At 43.2% G+C, this 16,727-nt stretch overlaps 1 protein-coding gene across 1 annotated transcript; it reads left to right on the plus strand.

Annotated features, from left to right (window-relative positions):
• Positions 1-10,987: 10,987 nt before the first annotated feature.
• Positions 10,988-12,952, plus strand: LOC128582227 (putative heat shock protein HSP 90-beta 2). The gene is given in 3 exon segments (XM_053585919.1): positions 10,988-11,312; positions 11,537-11,947; positions 12,137-12,952. Coding segments are annotated over 3 exon segments (1,500 nt in total). The 3' UTR covers positions 12,901-12,952.
• Positions 12,953-16,727: the final 3,775 nt, after the last annotated feature.

Consider the following 16,727-nt stretch of genomic DNA (forward strand, 5'->3'; position numbering starts at 1 on the left):
GCCTATAGACCCAGCTACTTGGGAGGTTGAGGCAAGAGAGTCACTTAAGCCATGAGTTTGAGGTTGCTGTGAGTTGTGACATCACTGCCTTCTACTGAGAGTAACATAGTGAGACTGTGATTTAAAAAAAAGAGAGAAGAAGATTTGAGGCTCTGCAGAGTGGTTTTGCTTTCCTGGTTTTCTCTGGCAAAATTTTCCCAGAATTTTCAGACATTTTCTCTACTTTGGGGATCCAATGACTTTTTTATTTATTTTCCCCATTCCTTTTGTGATGTAAACAGATTAACCTTTTTTCTTTTTCTTTTTCTTTTTTTGTTTTGAGAGTCTCATTTTTCTTGCCCCCAGTAGAATGCCTTGGTGTCATAGCTCACAGGAACCTCAAACTCTTGGGCTCAACCAATTCTCTTGCCTCAGCCTCCCCCGAACCTTAGACTACAGACTCTGGCAACAGCCCCTGGCTATTTCTTAGACATAGTGCCTTGCTCTTGTTCAGGCTGGTCTACAACTCCTGAGCTCAAGTAATCCACCCACCTTGGCCTCCCAGAGTGCTGGTATTATAGCCCTGAGCCACTGCTCCTGCCCCAGTTTGTTTAACTTGAATGAGAACATGGTTAGTCCCTGCTTTGCATACTTCACAATGTAGCATTTTCCATCTCCATGACTAAAAATGAACTTATTCAACACAATTATTTAATACTCTTATTGAAGTATACCACAACCCATAAATTTGGTGAATTTGGTGAGCTGGTGATTCAACAAAATGATTTCAGTACATTGAGCTTTGCTTTTAACATCACCAAGAAGGTACTGTATAATTCTAGATCACCAGGGACACATTGAGTTGTGTTGAGATAATGTTATGCCAATTGTCTGTTCAATGATTTTGTATTTTCTCAAACTGATTTTTGGTTCCTTTCTTGCCTTTTTCACCCACATCACAAATCTTAGTTCACTCAACAGTAAGAACAATGACAATAATAGTAAGAAAATAACATTTTTTGAGTTTTCACTTTGTGCCGTTTTTAAGCTAACCACTATCTAAGGCCATTATTTAAAAATAAATAGTGTCCCATAGGCTAAATTTCTGCGAAAACCTAATTATCATCTTTATCATTATTTGAAGATACTTAGACTGGACAAACACACCTAAGTTTCCTCCCTTCCAACCACAACTGAGTCTCACCACCACTCCCTGTCCCCCTTCTTGCATTGATTCAATGCCCCGAGCACATTTTCGATGTAACTCTTGAATCCAGAATCTCCTGTTATGAGTGGAAAATAGACACTTGTATTAAAACATTGTTATACTCCCCCTAGAGTAAATTCCTATTAATTTTTTTTAATTTATTTATTTTTATTGTTAAATCATAGCTGTGTACATTAGTGCAATCAAGGAGTATAATGTGCGGGTTTCATATACAATCCAAAATATTCTCATCAAACTATTCAACGTAGCCTTCATGGCATTTTCTTAGTTACTGTATGCAGGCATTTGTATTCTGCATGTAGTAAGTTTCCCCTGTACCCATTCTAAGATGCCACGTAGGTGTGGCTCCACCCATTACCCTCCCTCCACCAAAACCTAGCCCCTCCCTTCCCCTTCCTTGGCCCTTTCCCCATAGTCTTGTCCTATAGTTGGGTTATAGCCTTCATGTGAAAGCTACAATTTAGCTTCATAGTAGAGCTGAGTACATTGGATACTTTTTCTTCCATTCCTGAGATACTTTGCTAAGAAGAATATGTTCCAGCTCCATTCATGTAAACATGAAAGAGGTAAAGTCTCCATCTTTCTTTAAGGCTGCATAATATTCCATGGTATACATGTACCACAATTTGCTAGTTCATTCATGGGTCGATGGACATCTGGGCTTCTTCCATGACTTAGCAATTATGAATTGGGCTGCAATGAACATTCTGGTACAGATGTCTTTGTCATATTGTGACTTTTGGTCTTCTGGGTATAAACCTAGTAAAGGAATTACAGGATCGAATGGCAAGTCTATCTTTAGGTCTGTAAGTATTCTCCAAACATCCTTCCAGAAGGAATGTATTAGTGTGCATTCCCACGAGCAGTGTAGAAGTGTGCCCTTTTCTCCACACCCACGCCAACATCTCTGGTTTTGGGATTTTGTTATGTGGGCTACTCTTCCTGGGGTTAGGTGATATCTCAAAGTAGTTTTGATTTGCATTTCTCTGATGATTAAGGATGATCAGCTTTTTTTCATGTGTTTGTAGATCATGCATCTGTCTTCTTTAGAGAAGTTTCTCTTCAAATCCCTTGCCCACCCTGAGATGGGGTCACGTGTTCTTTTCTTGTTAATATGTTTGAGTTCTCTGTGGATTCTGGTTATTAGACCTTTATCAGCAGTATAACCTGCAAATATTTTCTCCCATTCTGAGGGATGTCTGCTTATTTTACTTACAATGTTCTTGGCGGTGCAGAAGCTTTTTAGTTTGATCAGATCCCAGTAGTGTATTTTTGATACTGCTTCAATTGCCTGGGGAGTCCTCCTCATAAACTATTCACCCAGGCAGATTCCTTCAAGAGTTTTCCCTGCACTTTCTTCAAGTATTTTTATAGTTTCATGTCTTAAGTTTAAATCTTTTATCCAGTGAGAGTCTATCTTAGTTAATGGTGAAAGGTGTGGGTCCAGTTTCAATCTTCTACAGGTTGCCAGCCAGTTTACCCAGCACCAATTGTTAAATAGGGAATCTTTTCCCCACTGAATGTTTTTAATTGGCTTGTCAAAGATCAAATAATGGTAAGTAGCTGGATTAATCTCTTGATTCTCTTATTCTGTTCCAGACATCTACTTCTCTGCTTTTGTGCCAGTACCATGCTGTTTTGATCACTATCGATTTACAGTACAGTCTCCGGTCTGGTAGTGTGATTCCTTCTGCTGTGTTTTTATTGCTGAGTAATTTTTTGGCTATTTGAGGTTTTTCCTGATTCCATATAAAATGAAGTATTATTTTTTCAAGATCTTTAAAATATGGCAATGGAGCTTTAATAGGAATTGCATTAAAATTATTTATTGCTTTGGGTAGTATGGACATTTTAACAATGTTGATTCTTCCCTGCCATGAGCATAATATGTTTTTCCATCTGTTAACATCTTCAACTATTTCTTTTCTTAAAGTTTCATAGTTCTCTTTGTAGAGATCTTTCACATCCTTTGTTAGGTATACCCCCAAATATTTCATCTTCTTTGGCACTACTGTGAAAGGAATAGAATCCTTGACTGTTTTTTCAGCTTGGTTATTGTTGGTATATATAAAGGCTACAGATTTATGGGTGTTGATTTTGTAGCCTGAGACATTGCTGTATTTCTTGATCACTTCTAAAAGTTTTGTAGTAGAATCCCTAGTGTTTTCCAGATATATGATCATATCATCTGCAAAGAGTGAAAGTTTGATCTCTTTTAACCCTATGTGGATACCTTGATTGCCTTTTCTTCCCTAATTGCAATGGCTAAAACTTCCATTACAATGTTAAAGAGCAAGGGAGGCAATGGGCAACCTTGTCTGGTTCCTGATCTAAGTGGAAATTATTTCAATTTAACTCCATTCAATACGATATTGGCTGTGGGCTTGCTGTAGATGGCCTCTATTAGTTTAAGAAATGTCCCTTCTATACCAATTTTCTTAAGTGTTCTGATCATGAAGGGATGATGTATATTATCAAAAGTTTTTTTTGCATCAATTGAAAGAATCATATGGTCCTTATTTTTTAGTTTGTTTATGTGTTGAATTACATTTATAGATTTACGTATATTGAACCAGTCTTGAGAGCCTGGGATAAATTCCACTTGGTCATGGTGTATAATTTTTTTGATGTGTTGTTAGATTCTGTTTGTTAGGATCTTATTGAGTATTTTAGCATCAATATTCATTAGTGATATTGGTCTATAATTTTCTTTTCTTATTGGGTCTTTCCCTGGTTTGGGGATCAAGGTGATATTTGCTTTGTAGAATGTGTTGGGTAATATTCCTTCTTTTTCTATATTTTGGAAGAAGTTCAGTAGTATAGGTACTAGTTCTTCTTTAAAGGTTTGGTAGAATTCTGACGTAAAGCCATCTAGTCCTGGGCTTTTCTTTTTAGGGAGATTTTGTATAGTTGATGCTATTTCAGAACTTGATATAGGCCTGTGCAACATTTCCACTTCGTTTTGGCTAAGTCTTGGTAGGTGGCGTACTTCCAGGTATTGGTCGATTTCTTTCTGATTTTCATATTTCTGAGAGTCGAGTTTCTTGTAGTGTTCGTTAAGGATTTTTTGAATTTCTGAGGGGTCTGTTGTTATTTCATCTTTACCATTTCTGATTGATGATATGAGAGATTTTACTCTTTTTTTCCTGGTTAGATTGGCCAAAGGTTTATCTATTTTATTGATCTTTTCAAAAAACCAACTTTTGGATTTATTGATCTGTTGTATAATTCTTTTGTTTTCAATTTCATTTAATTCTGCTCTGATTTTTGGTTATTTGTTTTCTTCTGCTGGGTTTGGGGTTGGAGTGTTCTTCCTTCTCCAGTTGCTTGAGATGTCCCATTAAGTTATTAACTTCCTCTCTTTCTGTTTTCTTGAGGAAGGCTTGCAGTGCTATAAATTTCCCTCTTAGGACTGTCTTTGCAGTGTCCCAGAGGTTCTGGTAATTCGTGTCTTGATTGTTGTTTTGTTCCAAAAATATGGTGATTTCCCTCTTAATCTCATCTATAACCCATGTATCCTTCAGCATAAGGTTGTTTAGCTTCCATGTTTTTGTATGGGTATGCAGGTTCCTGTTGTTATTGAGTTCAACTTTTATTCCATGATGGTTTGAGAAGATGCAAGGAATAATTTCTATTTTATTAAATTTGCTGAGGTTAGATTTGTGGCCTAGGATGTGGTCGATTTTGGAGTATGTTCTGTGGGCTGATGAGAAGAATGTGTATTCAGTTCTGTTGGTATGAAATGTTCTGTAGATGTCTGTTAAGTCCAGATGTTGAATGGTTGAGTTTAAATCTAAGATTTCTTTCCTTAGCTTCTTTTTGGAGGATCTGTCCAGCACTGCTAAAGGTGTGTTAAAATCTCCAACTACTATGGAAGTGGAGGAAACCAAGTTGCTCATGTCTGTTAGAGTTTCTCTTATAAATTGAGGTACGTGGTGGTTGGGTGCATAAATATTAATATTAGAGGTCTCATCATATTGAGTATTAACTTTAACAAATATGAAGTGTCCATCCTTATCCTTCCTTATTTCAGTTGGTTTATAGCCTATTGCATCTGTGAACAGGATTGCAACGCCTGCTTTTTTCTGCTTTCCATTTGCCTGGAGTATAGATGACCATCCCTTCACCTTGAGTCTATATTTGTCTTTTAATGTAAGATATGTTTCTTGTATGCAGCAGATATCTGGCTTGAGTTTTTGTATCCAGTCAGCCAACCTGTGCCTCTTTAGAGGACAGTTTAAACCATTCACATTAATTGAGAATATTGATAAGCCTTTCGAGAGTCCGGTGGACATTTTTAGTCCTTTTGCGACTGTGAAAGTTGGAATTTGATCAGAATTATCTGGGTGAGTTTACTTTTGTGGTGGAGGATTACATTGGTTTTTATGGAGGATAGGTCTGAGAATATCCTGGAGAGCTGGTTTAGTTATGGCAAATTTCTTCAACATGTGAATGTCATTGAAGTATTTAATTTCTCCATCATAAATGAAACTCAGTTTAGCTGGGTATAGGATCCTGGGTTGAAAGTTATTTTGTTTTAGGAGATTAAAAGTCGATGACCATCCTCTTCTAGCTTGAAAGGTTTCAGCAGAGAGATCTGCAGTTATTCTAATATTCTTCCCCGTGTAGGTAATGGTTTTCTTTTGTCTGACAGCTTTCAGAATTTTCCCCTTCATATTAACTTTAGTGAAATTGATTATGATGTGTCTGGGGGATGTCTTATTCAGGTTGAGTTATGCTGGAGTTCTGAAACTGTCTTCTATCTGAATTTCAGAATATCTTGGCATGTCTGGAAAGTTCTCCATAATCTCGTGGAGAAGAGACTCTGTGCCTTGTGAAGCTACTTTGTCGCTTTCGGGGATCCCTATAAGACAAATATTGGTTTTCTTCTAATTATCCCAGAGCTCTCTTAGAGAGTGATCTGTTTTTGCCCTCCATTTCTCATCCTCTTTGAGAGTTTGGGAGCATTCAAAAACTTTGTCTTCAGTGTCAGAAATCCTTTCTTCTGCTTGCTCCATACTGTTACTGAGGGATTCTACTGTGTTTCTTTGATCTTTGAGGGATGTAACTTCTTGTCTCAATGTGTGAAAATCTTTGGTCATTTGGTCTTTGAATTTGTTGAATTCTTGAGATATCTTTTGGGTTACCGCTTGGAATTATAATTCAATCTTATTTGCTATCCAGATTCTGAATTCAATTTGACATTTCAGCTATTTGTTTGTGCATGGGATCTTGTGCTGTGTCTGCCCCATTGATCCTTGGGGGAGTTGATCTACTCTGATTATTCATATTGCCAGAGTTTTCTGCTGATTTTGCCTCATGATTATTTTTCACCATTGCCTCTGGCCATCCTCAAAGTTGGGGAGGTGTCTCTCCAAGATTAGATCCCAGCGGGATAATTCTATTGTTGCTTGATCTTTGTAGGGAGTGATCCTGTGTAGTTCCTCTGGGGCTGCTCCAGGTAGGGAGTTCTGGTTGTGGAAGCAGCTCCGGCATGTGACACACCTAGATCCAGCAACAGGGCAGGAGGTGTTGTGCACGGTTATGGGAGTGCCTAGTGCCCAGTGACTTTGGCACAGACAGCCCAAGTCTCCAGCAGTCTCTGACCAGGAGAAGGGCTCTGTGCAGAGGCAGGGAGGGCTCCAGAGGGCACGCGGCTACCAGTATCCCTGGCCAGATGAGTGGGCCAGTGTGGAGGCTGGGAGGACACAGGAGGGAGGACGCAGGGTTGCGTGGCTCCCGAAGTTCCTGGTCAGGGCATGCAGAGGCCCGGTTGGTGCGTGGTCACGGCATAGATCTTATGGAGGTCGAGCCAGTGCCAAGCCCAGGAATTTGAGGTTGCTATGAGCTGTGACACTATGGCACTCTACCCAGGGCAACAGCCCGAGCCTCCAGTGTGCCAAAGCTGTCTCACTCTGCACCTAAGGGTTAAGGCTGTAAGGCAGCTCAGTCCCTGCCTTTAGGCTGCTCAGTCACTAGGTTACTAGGTCCTGCCCGATCCTTGCTCTGGGACCCTGAGGGCGGAACTTGCCAGGGCAGTTCTCTCACACAATGGCTTCCTGTAGCCCAGCTCAGTGGCTCTGTCTGGGGCCCCAGACAATGCCCAAAGTTCTCTGCACTCCTGCTCAAGCTCTCCCCAAGGCACTTCAACTGAGTGCCAAGTCCAAAAACACCAAAACAGTTCACAGGTAAGTCCTTTCTTGTTTGCAGTCTCACTGCTGCTTGTACTTATGGTTGCCGGCATGATTAGGTCAATGGAACACACGCAACCACTTGCCAGTTTCCCACTGTTTTTGTCCTCCTCGTGGGGTCCAGAAGTCCCTTGCTGACTCCCTGTATCCTCAAGGGGATGATTATAGGCAGATCCCACCAGCCAGAGATGTCTGGAGTCTTATCTCCCCAGACTCACCGTGCCCAGTTGCATGGAAGCTGTTACTCAGCCGCCATCTTTAATCTCCCCTCTCAAATTCCTATTGATTGTTGGTTTGCCTGTCATCTGAACTAAACTGTGTCCAACCTGAGAGACTCTGTCTTGTTCGCAGTTGTATTTCCGGAGCCTTGCACCACACCTGACACTAAATGAGTCCCCAGAAATATTTCTGTAATACTGGCACACTAGGAGGCTTGGGTGGAAGGATAATTTAAGCTCAGGAGTTGGAGACCAGCCTAAGCAAGAGGAAGACACTGTCTTTACTAAAAATAAAAAAACTAGCCAGGAATTGTAGCACACGCCTTTAGTCCCAGGTAGTTGGCCACTGAAGCAGGAGGATCACTTGAGCCCAGTAGTTTGAGGTTGCTGTAAGCTATTATTAGGCCTAGGCTCAAGTACAAAAATACCAGTTAACTCCTGGAAAATTCATGAGCTGCAAGTCCTCAACAAAATGGAGTAAGTCTGGTTCACTGCCAAGATAGATGACAAAGTACTCACTAACTTCTTGCTTAACTAACTCCTGGGCCTGGGAAAGGAACTGACCGTCCATGGACTGACCTTTAGACAATACCAGGTGGAGAGAATACTGAGACAAAGATATATGGATGAAAAATACTGAAAATGGCTCAGCGCCCATAGCACAGTTGTTGGCAGGTGTGAACCTGCACAAAGGCTGGCAGGTTTGAACCTGGCCCAGGCCAGCTAAACAACAATGACAACTGCAAAAAAAAAAAAAAAAATTGCCAGGCATTGTGATGGGTGCCTGTAGTTCCAGCTACTTGGGAAGCTGAGGCAAGAGAATCACTTAAGCCCAAGAGTTGGATGTATCTGTGAGTTGTGATGCCATGGCACCCTACCAAGAGTGACTCAATAGAGTGACATTCTGTCTCAAAAAAATAAAAGAAAGAAAGAAAAAGAAAAGTACTGAAACTAAGATATATGGGAAAATATTAAAACAAACATCTATGACAGAAGGCTGGCTAACTGAAAATTTCTGCTTCTGTACAAAGCTTGCTTGCTACCCCCACCTGAATGCACCTAGACAGCCTGTGTGCCAACCAAGATGCAGGCCAAGATTTAAATATCCAACTCCTTAAGCACTGAAGGCTGCTCTCAGAAACCCCATGTTGGGACACTGAAGCAGTCGCCACCCAGCCCTTCAATAAAAAGACTCTGCTGTAAATTTGACTTGCTTGGCAGTGTGGTATTTGTGGAACTCTTGGGCAAAACATTTGGAGACCCCGGCGAGATCCTTCAGACCCTGGCACTGCTGATCCTCTGATGGCCTCCAAAACAGGGTGTGGTCCCTTTGAGGGGAGGTGCCCCCTGGAAGCATTCCAGGGTCCCCAGGACCCAGAGCCCTCAGAAGACCTGCTGGCAATCACCCCTAAATTCACCAGTGAGTCCACTTCTGGAGGTCAGCCATTTCAACATGTATTTATGCCTAGTATCTACAGACATTTGGTGTAACTATTTTGTTCATTTCTTGTTGTGCTTATTTGTTGTTGTGGACTATTGTAGAAACATATAACTGTTTGTTGTATTCATTTGTTGTGAATTGTGTAGGGCCCTTAGGGACCTCTGAGGGAAGGCCAAAGGGACAGGAGAGCCTTGGACAGGAACTCCGAGTTGCCAGGCAACTGGCCTGTCAGAGGGTCCCAGAGATGTGTGTTGGCAGAGTGATCTGTCACTAGAAACACCAGAATACGGGTGGGGAACTTCGGCCCTTTCACAGACAGTAAGACATTACTGCCACTGAGACATCAGTGCTTTGGTCTCAGGCCTCAGAGAAGTTGGGTTGCAGAGAGCAGGTGAAAAGGGATTTTAATTTCTAACCTCAAGAGTTATGCCTGAGGTTAATCCCATAAACCTGTAAGACAGGAACCTCAGACTCCTGGGCTATTGGCCTGTCAGAGACAGGAACCCAGGTTGCCGAGCTATAGGCCTCTGGGGCTCCCAGAGATGTGTGTCAGCATCCCTTGCTAGAAACACTTGGGATGCCAGTGGGGAGCCTTAGCCTCAAATGCACAAGTTAGACTTACATACTTTTGTTCATTTGTATTCTATGTTGTTCATATAGTTAACATATTATGGTTTGTGCTTTTGTTCTGTTCAACATTATAGTTTGTACTTCTGCTCTGTTCAGCATTACAGTTTGTACTTCTGCTCTATTGCCAGCCTTTGGTGTGGGCTGGCCCCTCTACATGTTTCTCTCATTCTTTCTTCTGCTGACAGGTTTGGATAGCAGTGGTGCAGGAAAGCCTGGCCACCCTGATCAGTTTCCTTAATAAACTCCCGGTTTGGCTCTGTGCCTGTTCTCTCCATCTAAAATGTCCTTCCAGCCCTTTAGTCCCACTGGTCTGGGTCCCTGCTTTAAGTACCTCAGGTTAATTTCTCTGGTTATCAATTTACTTTTTGTTGGTTCATTGTGTTGTTGTCAGTGTGCCTTTTTGTGCCTCTCTGCACTTTACAAATGCTTTAGTCTTTCTAAAATAAGTTCCTCCTCTTCTAAGGCAAATACCCCACGGGGTTGTTTATTAAGGCATTTTAAATATATTTTCTCTACAAATAAGAGTGATAAATATAAAATCAAGTTTCTAAGGAATGTCTACAACCCCCTGTAAGCTCAAATAGCCAACCTTCAGTGTAGGCTGGTTCCCTAAATATTCCTTTAATCACTTCCTCTATGGTCAGGACTGGCAGGTGATAACAGAAAAGTCTGGACACTCCAGTCAGCCACCCCCCACCACCATATCACTGTTTGACCTCCTGTAGTTTACAATTACTATATTTTTGAACAATCTCACTTCCCAGGGGAAAAAAAAAGAGAGTCCAGGCTGCCAATTCGGTGGTGTGAGTAGTATGCCCAAAAAACAGTGGGCAATCTGTCCCAAAGAATAAGCTTACTGTCCCTTTAAAATCTCCCAGCAATCCATTTAAAAAAAAAAAAAAAAGAAGGTTGAAATTTTTTACCTGTGAGTTCTTGGAAACTGACTGAAACAAATAACAATAGGTGGGCTTTTGTGCCCTCCCCCCTTCACAGAGGGTGAAACAATTGTGTGAGTGGTCCCTGTATGTACCTCAGTTTTTATTGCAGCTAGAACTTATCTGTGATTTATCTGAGGAAAGAAAATAGAAGACACAGGGAAACTGTACTGAAGGATTTTAGAGAAGAGCTTGTAGGAGACTGCTGTAACTATGTCTCCAGAAAAATAAAAAACTTTGAACAGGAATAACTCAAGAAACTTATTGGCTCTCTTGAGTCATCCCTGCGTAGCTGTGGTGCTGCGTGCGAGTCTGATAGCCTTGATGCACCTGATTACTAGTACTTATAGCCCTATTTCTTCAAGATGCCTGAAGAATTGAACCATGGAGAGGAGGAGGTGGAGACTTTTGCCTTTCAGGCAGAAATTGCCCAGCTTATGTCACTCATCATCAATACTTTCTATTCCAACAAGGAAATCTTCCTTCGAGAGTTGATCTCTAATGCTTCTGATGCCTTGGACAAGATTCATTATGAGAGCCTGACAGATCCTTCCAAGTTAGACAGTGGTAAAAAGTTAAAAATTGACATCATCCCTAACCCTCAGGAATGAACTCTGACCTTGGTGTACACAGGCATTGGTATAACCAAGGCTGATCTCATAAATAATTTGGGAACCATTGCACTAAAGCATTTATGGAGGCTCTTCAGGCTTGTGCAGGTATCTCCGTGATTGGGCAGTTTGGTGTTGGCTTTTATTCTGCCTACCTGGTGGCACAGAAAGTGGTTGTGATCACATAACACAACGACAATGAACAGTACGCCTGAGAATCTTCTTCTGGGGGTTCCTTCGCTGTGCGTGCTGATCATGGTGAGCCCATTGGCAGGGGCACCAAAGTGATCCTCCACCTTAAAGAAGACCAGACAGAGTATTTGGAAGAGAGGCGGGTGAAAGAAGTAGTGAAGAAGCACTCCCAGTTCATAGGCTATCCCATCACACTTTATTTGGAGAAGGAACCAGAGATGGAAATCAGCAATGATGAGGCAGAAGAAGAGAAAGGTGAGAAAGAAGAAGATAAAGATGATGAAGAGAAACCCAAGATCGAAGATGTGGGCTCAGATGAGGAGGATAACAGCAGTAAGGATAAGAAAAAGAAAACCAAGAAGATTAAGGAAAAATACATTGATCGGGAAGAATTAAACAAAACCAAGCCCATTTGGACCAGAAACCCTGATGACATCACCCAGGAGGAATATGGAGAATTCTACAAGAGCCTCACCAATGACTGGGAAGACCACTTGGCAGTCAAGCACTTTTCTGTAGAAGGTCAGTTGGAATTCAGGGCATTGCTCTTTTCTGAGTTGGCAGAAGACAAGGAGAACTATAAAAAATCCTATGAGGCATTCTCTAAAAATTTGAAGCTTGGAATACAACTAGGACTCCACTAACAGGGAACGCCTGTCTGAGCTGCTGCTCATACCTCCCAGTCTGGAGATGAGATAACCTTTCTGTCAAAGTATGTCTCTCGCATGAAGGAAACACAGAAGTCCATCTATTACATCACTGGTGAGAGCAAAGAGCAGGTGGTCAACTCTGCATTTGTGAAGCAAGTGTGGAAGTGGGGCTTTCAGGTGATATATATGACTGAGCCCATTGATAAGTACTGCATGCAGCAGCTCAAGGAGTTTGATGGGAAGACCCTGGTCTCAGTTACCAAGGAGAGCCTGGAGCTACCCGAGGATGAGAAAGAGAAGAAGAAAATGGAAGAGAGCAAGGCAAAGTTTGAGAACCTCTGCAAGCTTATGAAAGAAATCTTGGATAAGAAAGTCGAGAAGGTGACGATCTCCAATAAGCTTGTGTCTTCACCCTGCTGCATCGTGACCAGTACCTACGGCTGGACAGCCAACATGGAGCAGATCATGAAAGCCCAGACACTTCGGGACAACTCCACAAAGGGCTATATGATGGCAAAAAAACACCTGGAGATAAACCCTGACCACCCCATTGTGGAGATGCTGTGGCAGAAGGCTAAGGTGGACAAAAATGACAAGGCTGTCAAGGACCTGGTGGTGCTGCTGTTTGAAACTGCACTGCTCTCCTCTGGCTTCTCCCTTGAGGATCCCCAGACCCACTCCAACCGCATCTATCGCATGATCAAGCTAGGCCTAGGCATTGATGAAGATGAAGTGACAGCAGAGGAACCCAGTACTGCTGTTCCTGATGAAATCCCACCCCTTGAAGGTGATGAGGACGCATCTCGCATGGAAGAAGTAGATTAGGAGTTTATACTTAGAAACCTTTTGCCCTCTGTATGGTGTTACCCATGGTTCCCACAGCCTTCAAGTGGCCATATCCCACTTAGCTTCCTCTGCTGATGTCTAGTTTTTTCTTTAATTAACTGTCCTTGGGTGTAAGACAGGAAACTAGGGTCTCAAGCCCTGTTCCCTTCTGAGTTTGACCAAGTGGATGTTGTGTATTGCTTTTTTATTTTGGAATTAAAGTATGCCAGGCGGCACCTGTGGCTCAAGGAGTAGGGCGCCGGTCCCATATGCCGGAGGTGGCGGGTTCAAACCCAGCCCCAGCCAAAAACCACAAAAAATAAAAATAAAAAAAAAAAGGAATTAAAGTATGCAGAATAAAGAAGATGCAGTTTTATACAAAAAAAAAAAAGAAACTTATTGTTCAGATGACTATGGTTTCCCTTAAAATTAGTTTTGAGCCCGTTATTAAAATCCAAATTTTTAAAAATTATGAACTGCCACCTCTGTAATATTTCTATGGTTCACAGATTCAACTGTGAACTTATGTAGAGAGTATGGTCTGCAGGGTGCAGCCCACTTGTGCCTAAGATAAATTCTGAAAAAGAAGCAAAAAGTCAAATTTCTAATTTAACATGAGCCTGAAAATGGGATTGATCCCTGTCTAGCTCTAAATGAGAAAATTCTGTATCAATAGTATATTCCATAAACTGTCCCTCATTTGGAAAATGTAGTAGTTTAGTTTAAATTGCTTAAGAAACTGAATCTTTGTCAAAAAAAAATAGATTCTTGCCTTTTAAACTTTCTAATTGTTGGTCTGGCCAAGTAAATAATTAACTTCATAGTATACTGTGATCCTGTTTTGTAAAAAACGAGTTTTTGAAAGTGAAGGAAATTAAACAGAAAGAAAAATAAAAACTCATAAAAGAAAATTTGTAACACAATATACAGGTAATCCAGTTAACTATATATTGCCTTTAAAGTCTTTTAACTTGTAATGTTGTTTAAAATTTAAACCTTTGATATTTAACCAACCTTCTAAGATCAAAACTCTAAATTTAGTATTTTTAAAAAAACATATTAGGCTTATTTGGTATATTAAAAATGTATAGAAAACATTGTCAAATATGAAATGGTAGTTAATTTTATATAAACTATATATATTCCAATATTATAAAATATTGGACTGTCTTAGTATCTATTATCAGTAATAACTAACTGAGTCCAAAGTTTGCCCTTTAAAAAATATTAAGAGAAACTGAAGAAAATTTCTAGAACTTTAATTTATAAGTTAACATGTCCATGAGTATTGCTAACCTAACTTTAAACAAAACAGAAATCAGTGACATAAAACTGAATTCATTTGTTACAGCTTTTTATTGGAGATATTGCTGATTCTTTTTGTATTCTGTTTTCCAGAAATCAAGAAAACCATTTTCTATCTTGTAAGCTATGCGTAGCTTTTCAAGCAATGTATGCACTTACAGACAGAACTTGAAACATGTATTTTTTTCCTCTCTCCTTAATTTCTCCAGAATTTGAAAGCCATTGTAAGTATTCTTAATTTCTGACAATACAGTTATTTAGGGGAGGGAGACAAGATGGCGGACTGAAGCCAGCTTTCAACAAAGGCTCCCGTCCAGAAGGAGAGTTAAGGGACAGGAATTTAGTAAGTATCCTGGTGGACTTGAGCCTCACCAAGAGAGAAGGCTGAAGAACGCACATCAACACCGCTGAGGCAAGTTGTGATCACAAGGACGCAAACAAAAGGTACAAAATCCACCACCAAGCGGACGGGAGTCCCCCTCCCCCATGAGACCGGCTCTGGAGCCCCACAATTTAACAAGCGGGCAGAAATTAAAGGCCCTCCCACTACACTCCACGGGAAAGACCTTCTAAAAACTGGACCTACCTCCCCTACTGGGGTGCCGTGGCGTTCTCCTGCCGGACATAGGGCTGAATAAAACTTTGGGAATCCTTTGCCGGCAACCCTGAATCCCCGGCGCTCCCCTCCCGCCCACTGAGGTCTGGAGGCCTGTCCCCCAGGACTTCGGATCCTTGGGTGATTTCTCAAGGGGAGTGGACAGTCCCCGAGTTGCGACTGGTAGCATTGACTCTGAGGCCCGCGAGTAAGGAGAGGGCACCGGGCTGAGGGGGAGTCACGCCTCGCGGCACTTCCCTGCGGTGCAGTGCACCAACTCTCCCCGGGCATACGGGGCCCAAGACTGAATAAGACTCTGGCCTCCCCGCTGAGAGCTGAGAACCTCTACTCTCACTCGGGGTCTGAGGGCCTATCCCCCAGGAGTTCGGCTCCTTGGGTGATTTCTCGAGGGGAGTGCACAGTGCCTGAGCTGCGTCAGGTCAGCGCTGACTCTGGGATACGTGAGCGAGGAGAGGGCACTCCGCTGAGGGGAAATCAAGCCTTGGCGGCACTTCCCTGCGGTGCAGTGCAGGAGCCCTCCCCGGGCACAAGACTGAATAAGACTCTGGCCTCCCCGCTGAGAGCTGAGAGCCCCTACTCTCACTCGGGGTCTGAGGGCCTATCCCCCAGGAGTTCGGCTCCTTGGGTGATTTCTCAAGGGGAGTGCACAGTGCCTGAGCTGCGTCAGGTCAGCGCTGACTCTGGGATACGTGAGCGAGGAGAGGGCACTCTGCTGAGGGGAAATCAAGCCTTGGCGGCACTTCCCTGCGGTGCAGTGCAGGAGCCCTCCCCGGGCACAAGACTGAATAAGACTCTGGCCTCCCCGCTGAGAGCTGAGAGCCCCTACTCTCACTCGGGGTCTGAGGGCCTATCCCTCCGGAGTTCGGCTCCTTGGGTGATTTCTCGAGGGGAGTGCACAGTGCCTGAGCTGCGTCAGGTCAGCGCTGACTCTGGGACACGTGAGCAAGGAGAGGGCACTCCGCTGAGGGGAAATCAAGCCTTGGTGGCACTTCCCTGCGGTGCAGTGCAGGAGCCCTCCCCGGACCGTAGTATTGCGTGAAACTGAATGAAACTCTAGCTTCCCCCCGCCCCACTCCCAATCCGGGTCTGGGGGCCCATCCCCCAAGAGTTCTGATTCTTGGGGGATCTCTTAAGGGGTGTGGACCCAGCACAAACTGCAGCCGCTCAGTGCTGACTCTGGTGCGCGGGACAGAGGAGAAAAGGGTCGCCTGAGTGCCCACACCAGAGCAGCAGTTCCCTGGAGGTAGATCAACAGCCGTTTTTTCTTTAACGGCAGAACGCTCACTTCTGGATATTCTGAGGCCACACCCCCTGTCTCCCTGGGCAACCAGAGGAGGCCACCGGTGTCACGGCTCACAAACCCAGAAGCCTCCAGGGCGGGGCCGACCCAGAGAGGTGTTCAGACGCAATTCTCCAGCAGCAAAGACGTTTGAACTCAAAACAGCCCGTCTCCTGTAGGCGATGACAGGAACAGAGACAGAACCTCACAAAGTTGTCTGTTCTGTTCTGTTCTGTTAGCAGCATCCATCAGGGACGGGGCTAAGCCTGAGTGAACACCTCCTTCCCAACACCTGCATCAAACACTCAAAGATGTCAGGCCCCATCTCCTCCTGCTAGATAGCGGCAGTCTGCGGGGGCCTGGCAGACTTCCTCGCGATTCAGGCAGGTGCAAACCCCTGGAGTGTCTGTTCACTGCAGGCAACTGGGTTAGCCATCTGCAGAGATACCAGTGACTGGGTCCGACGGAGGGGCAAAGTGGGGAAGGAGACGTCAACCTTCCCAGACTGCTCTGTTTGCGGGGTGGCTCCTCCTGACTCCACGCTGCACTGGGGTGAGCTGTCTCAGAGGAGTCACCAGGCCCCTGTGATCCAGTTCCCAGAGACCTCTTGAACCCTTCCACCTGAGA

Source organism: Nycticebus coucang, chromosome 3 (genome assembly GCF_027406575.1).
Source record: "Nycticebus coucang isolate mNycCou1 chromosome 3, mNycCou1.pri, whole genome shotgun sequence".
In the NCBI taxonomy this organism is placed as follows: domain Eukaryota; kingdom Metazoa; phylum Chordata; class Mammalia; order Primates; family Lorisidae; genus Nycticebus; species Nycticebus coucang.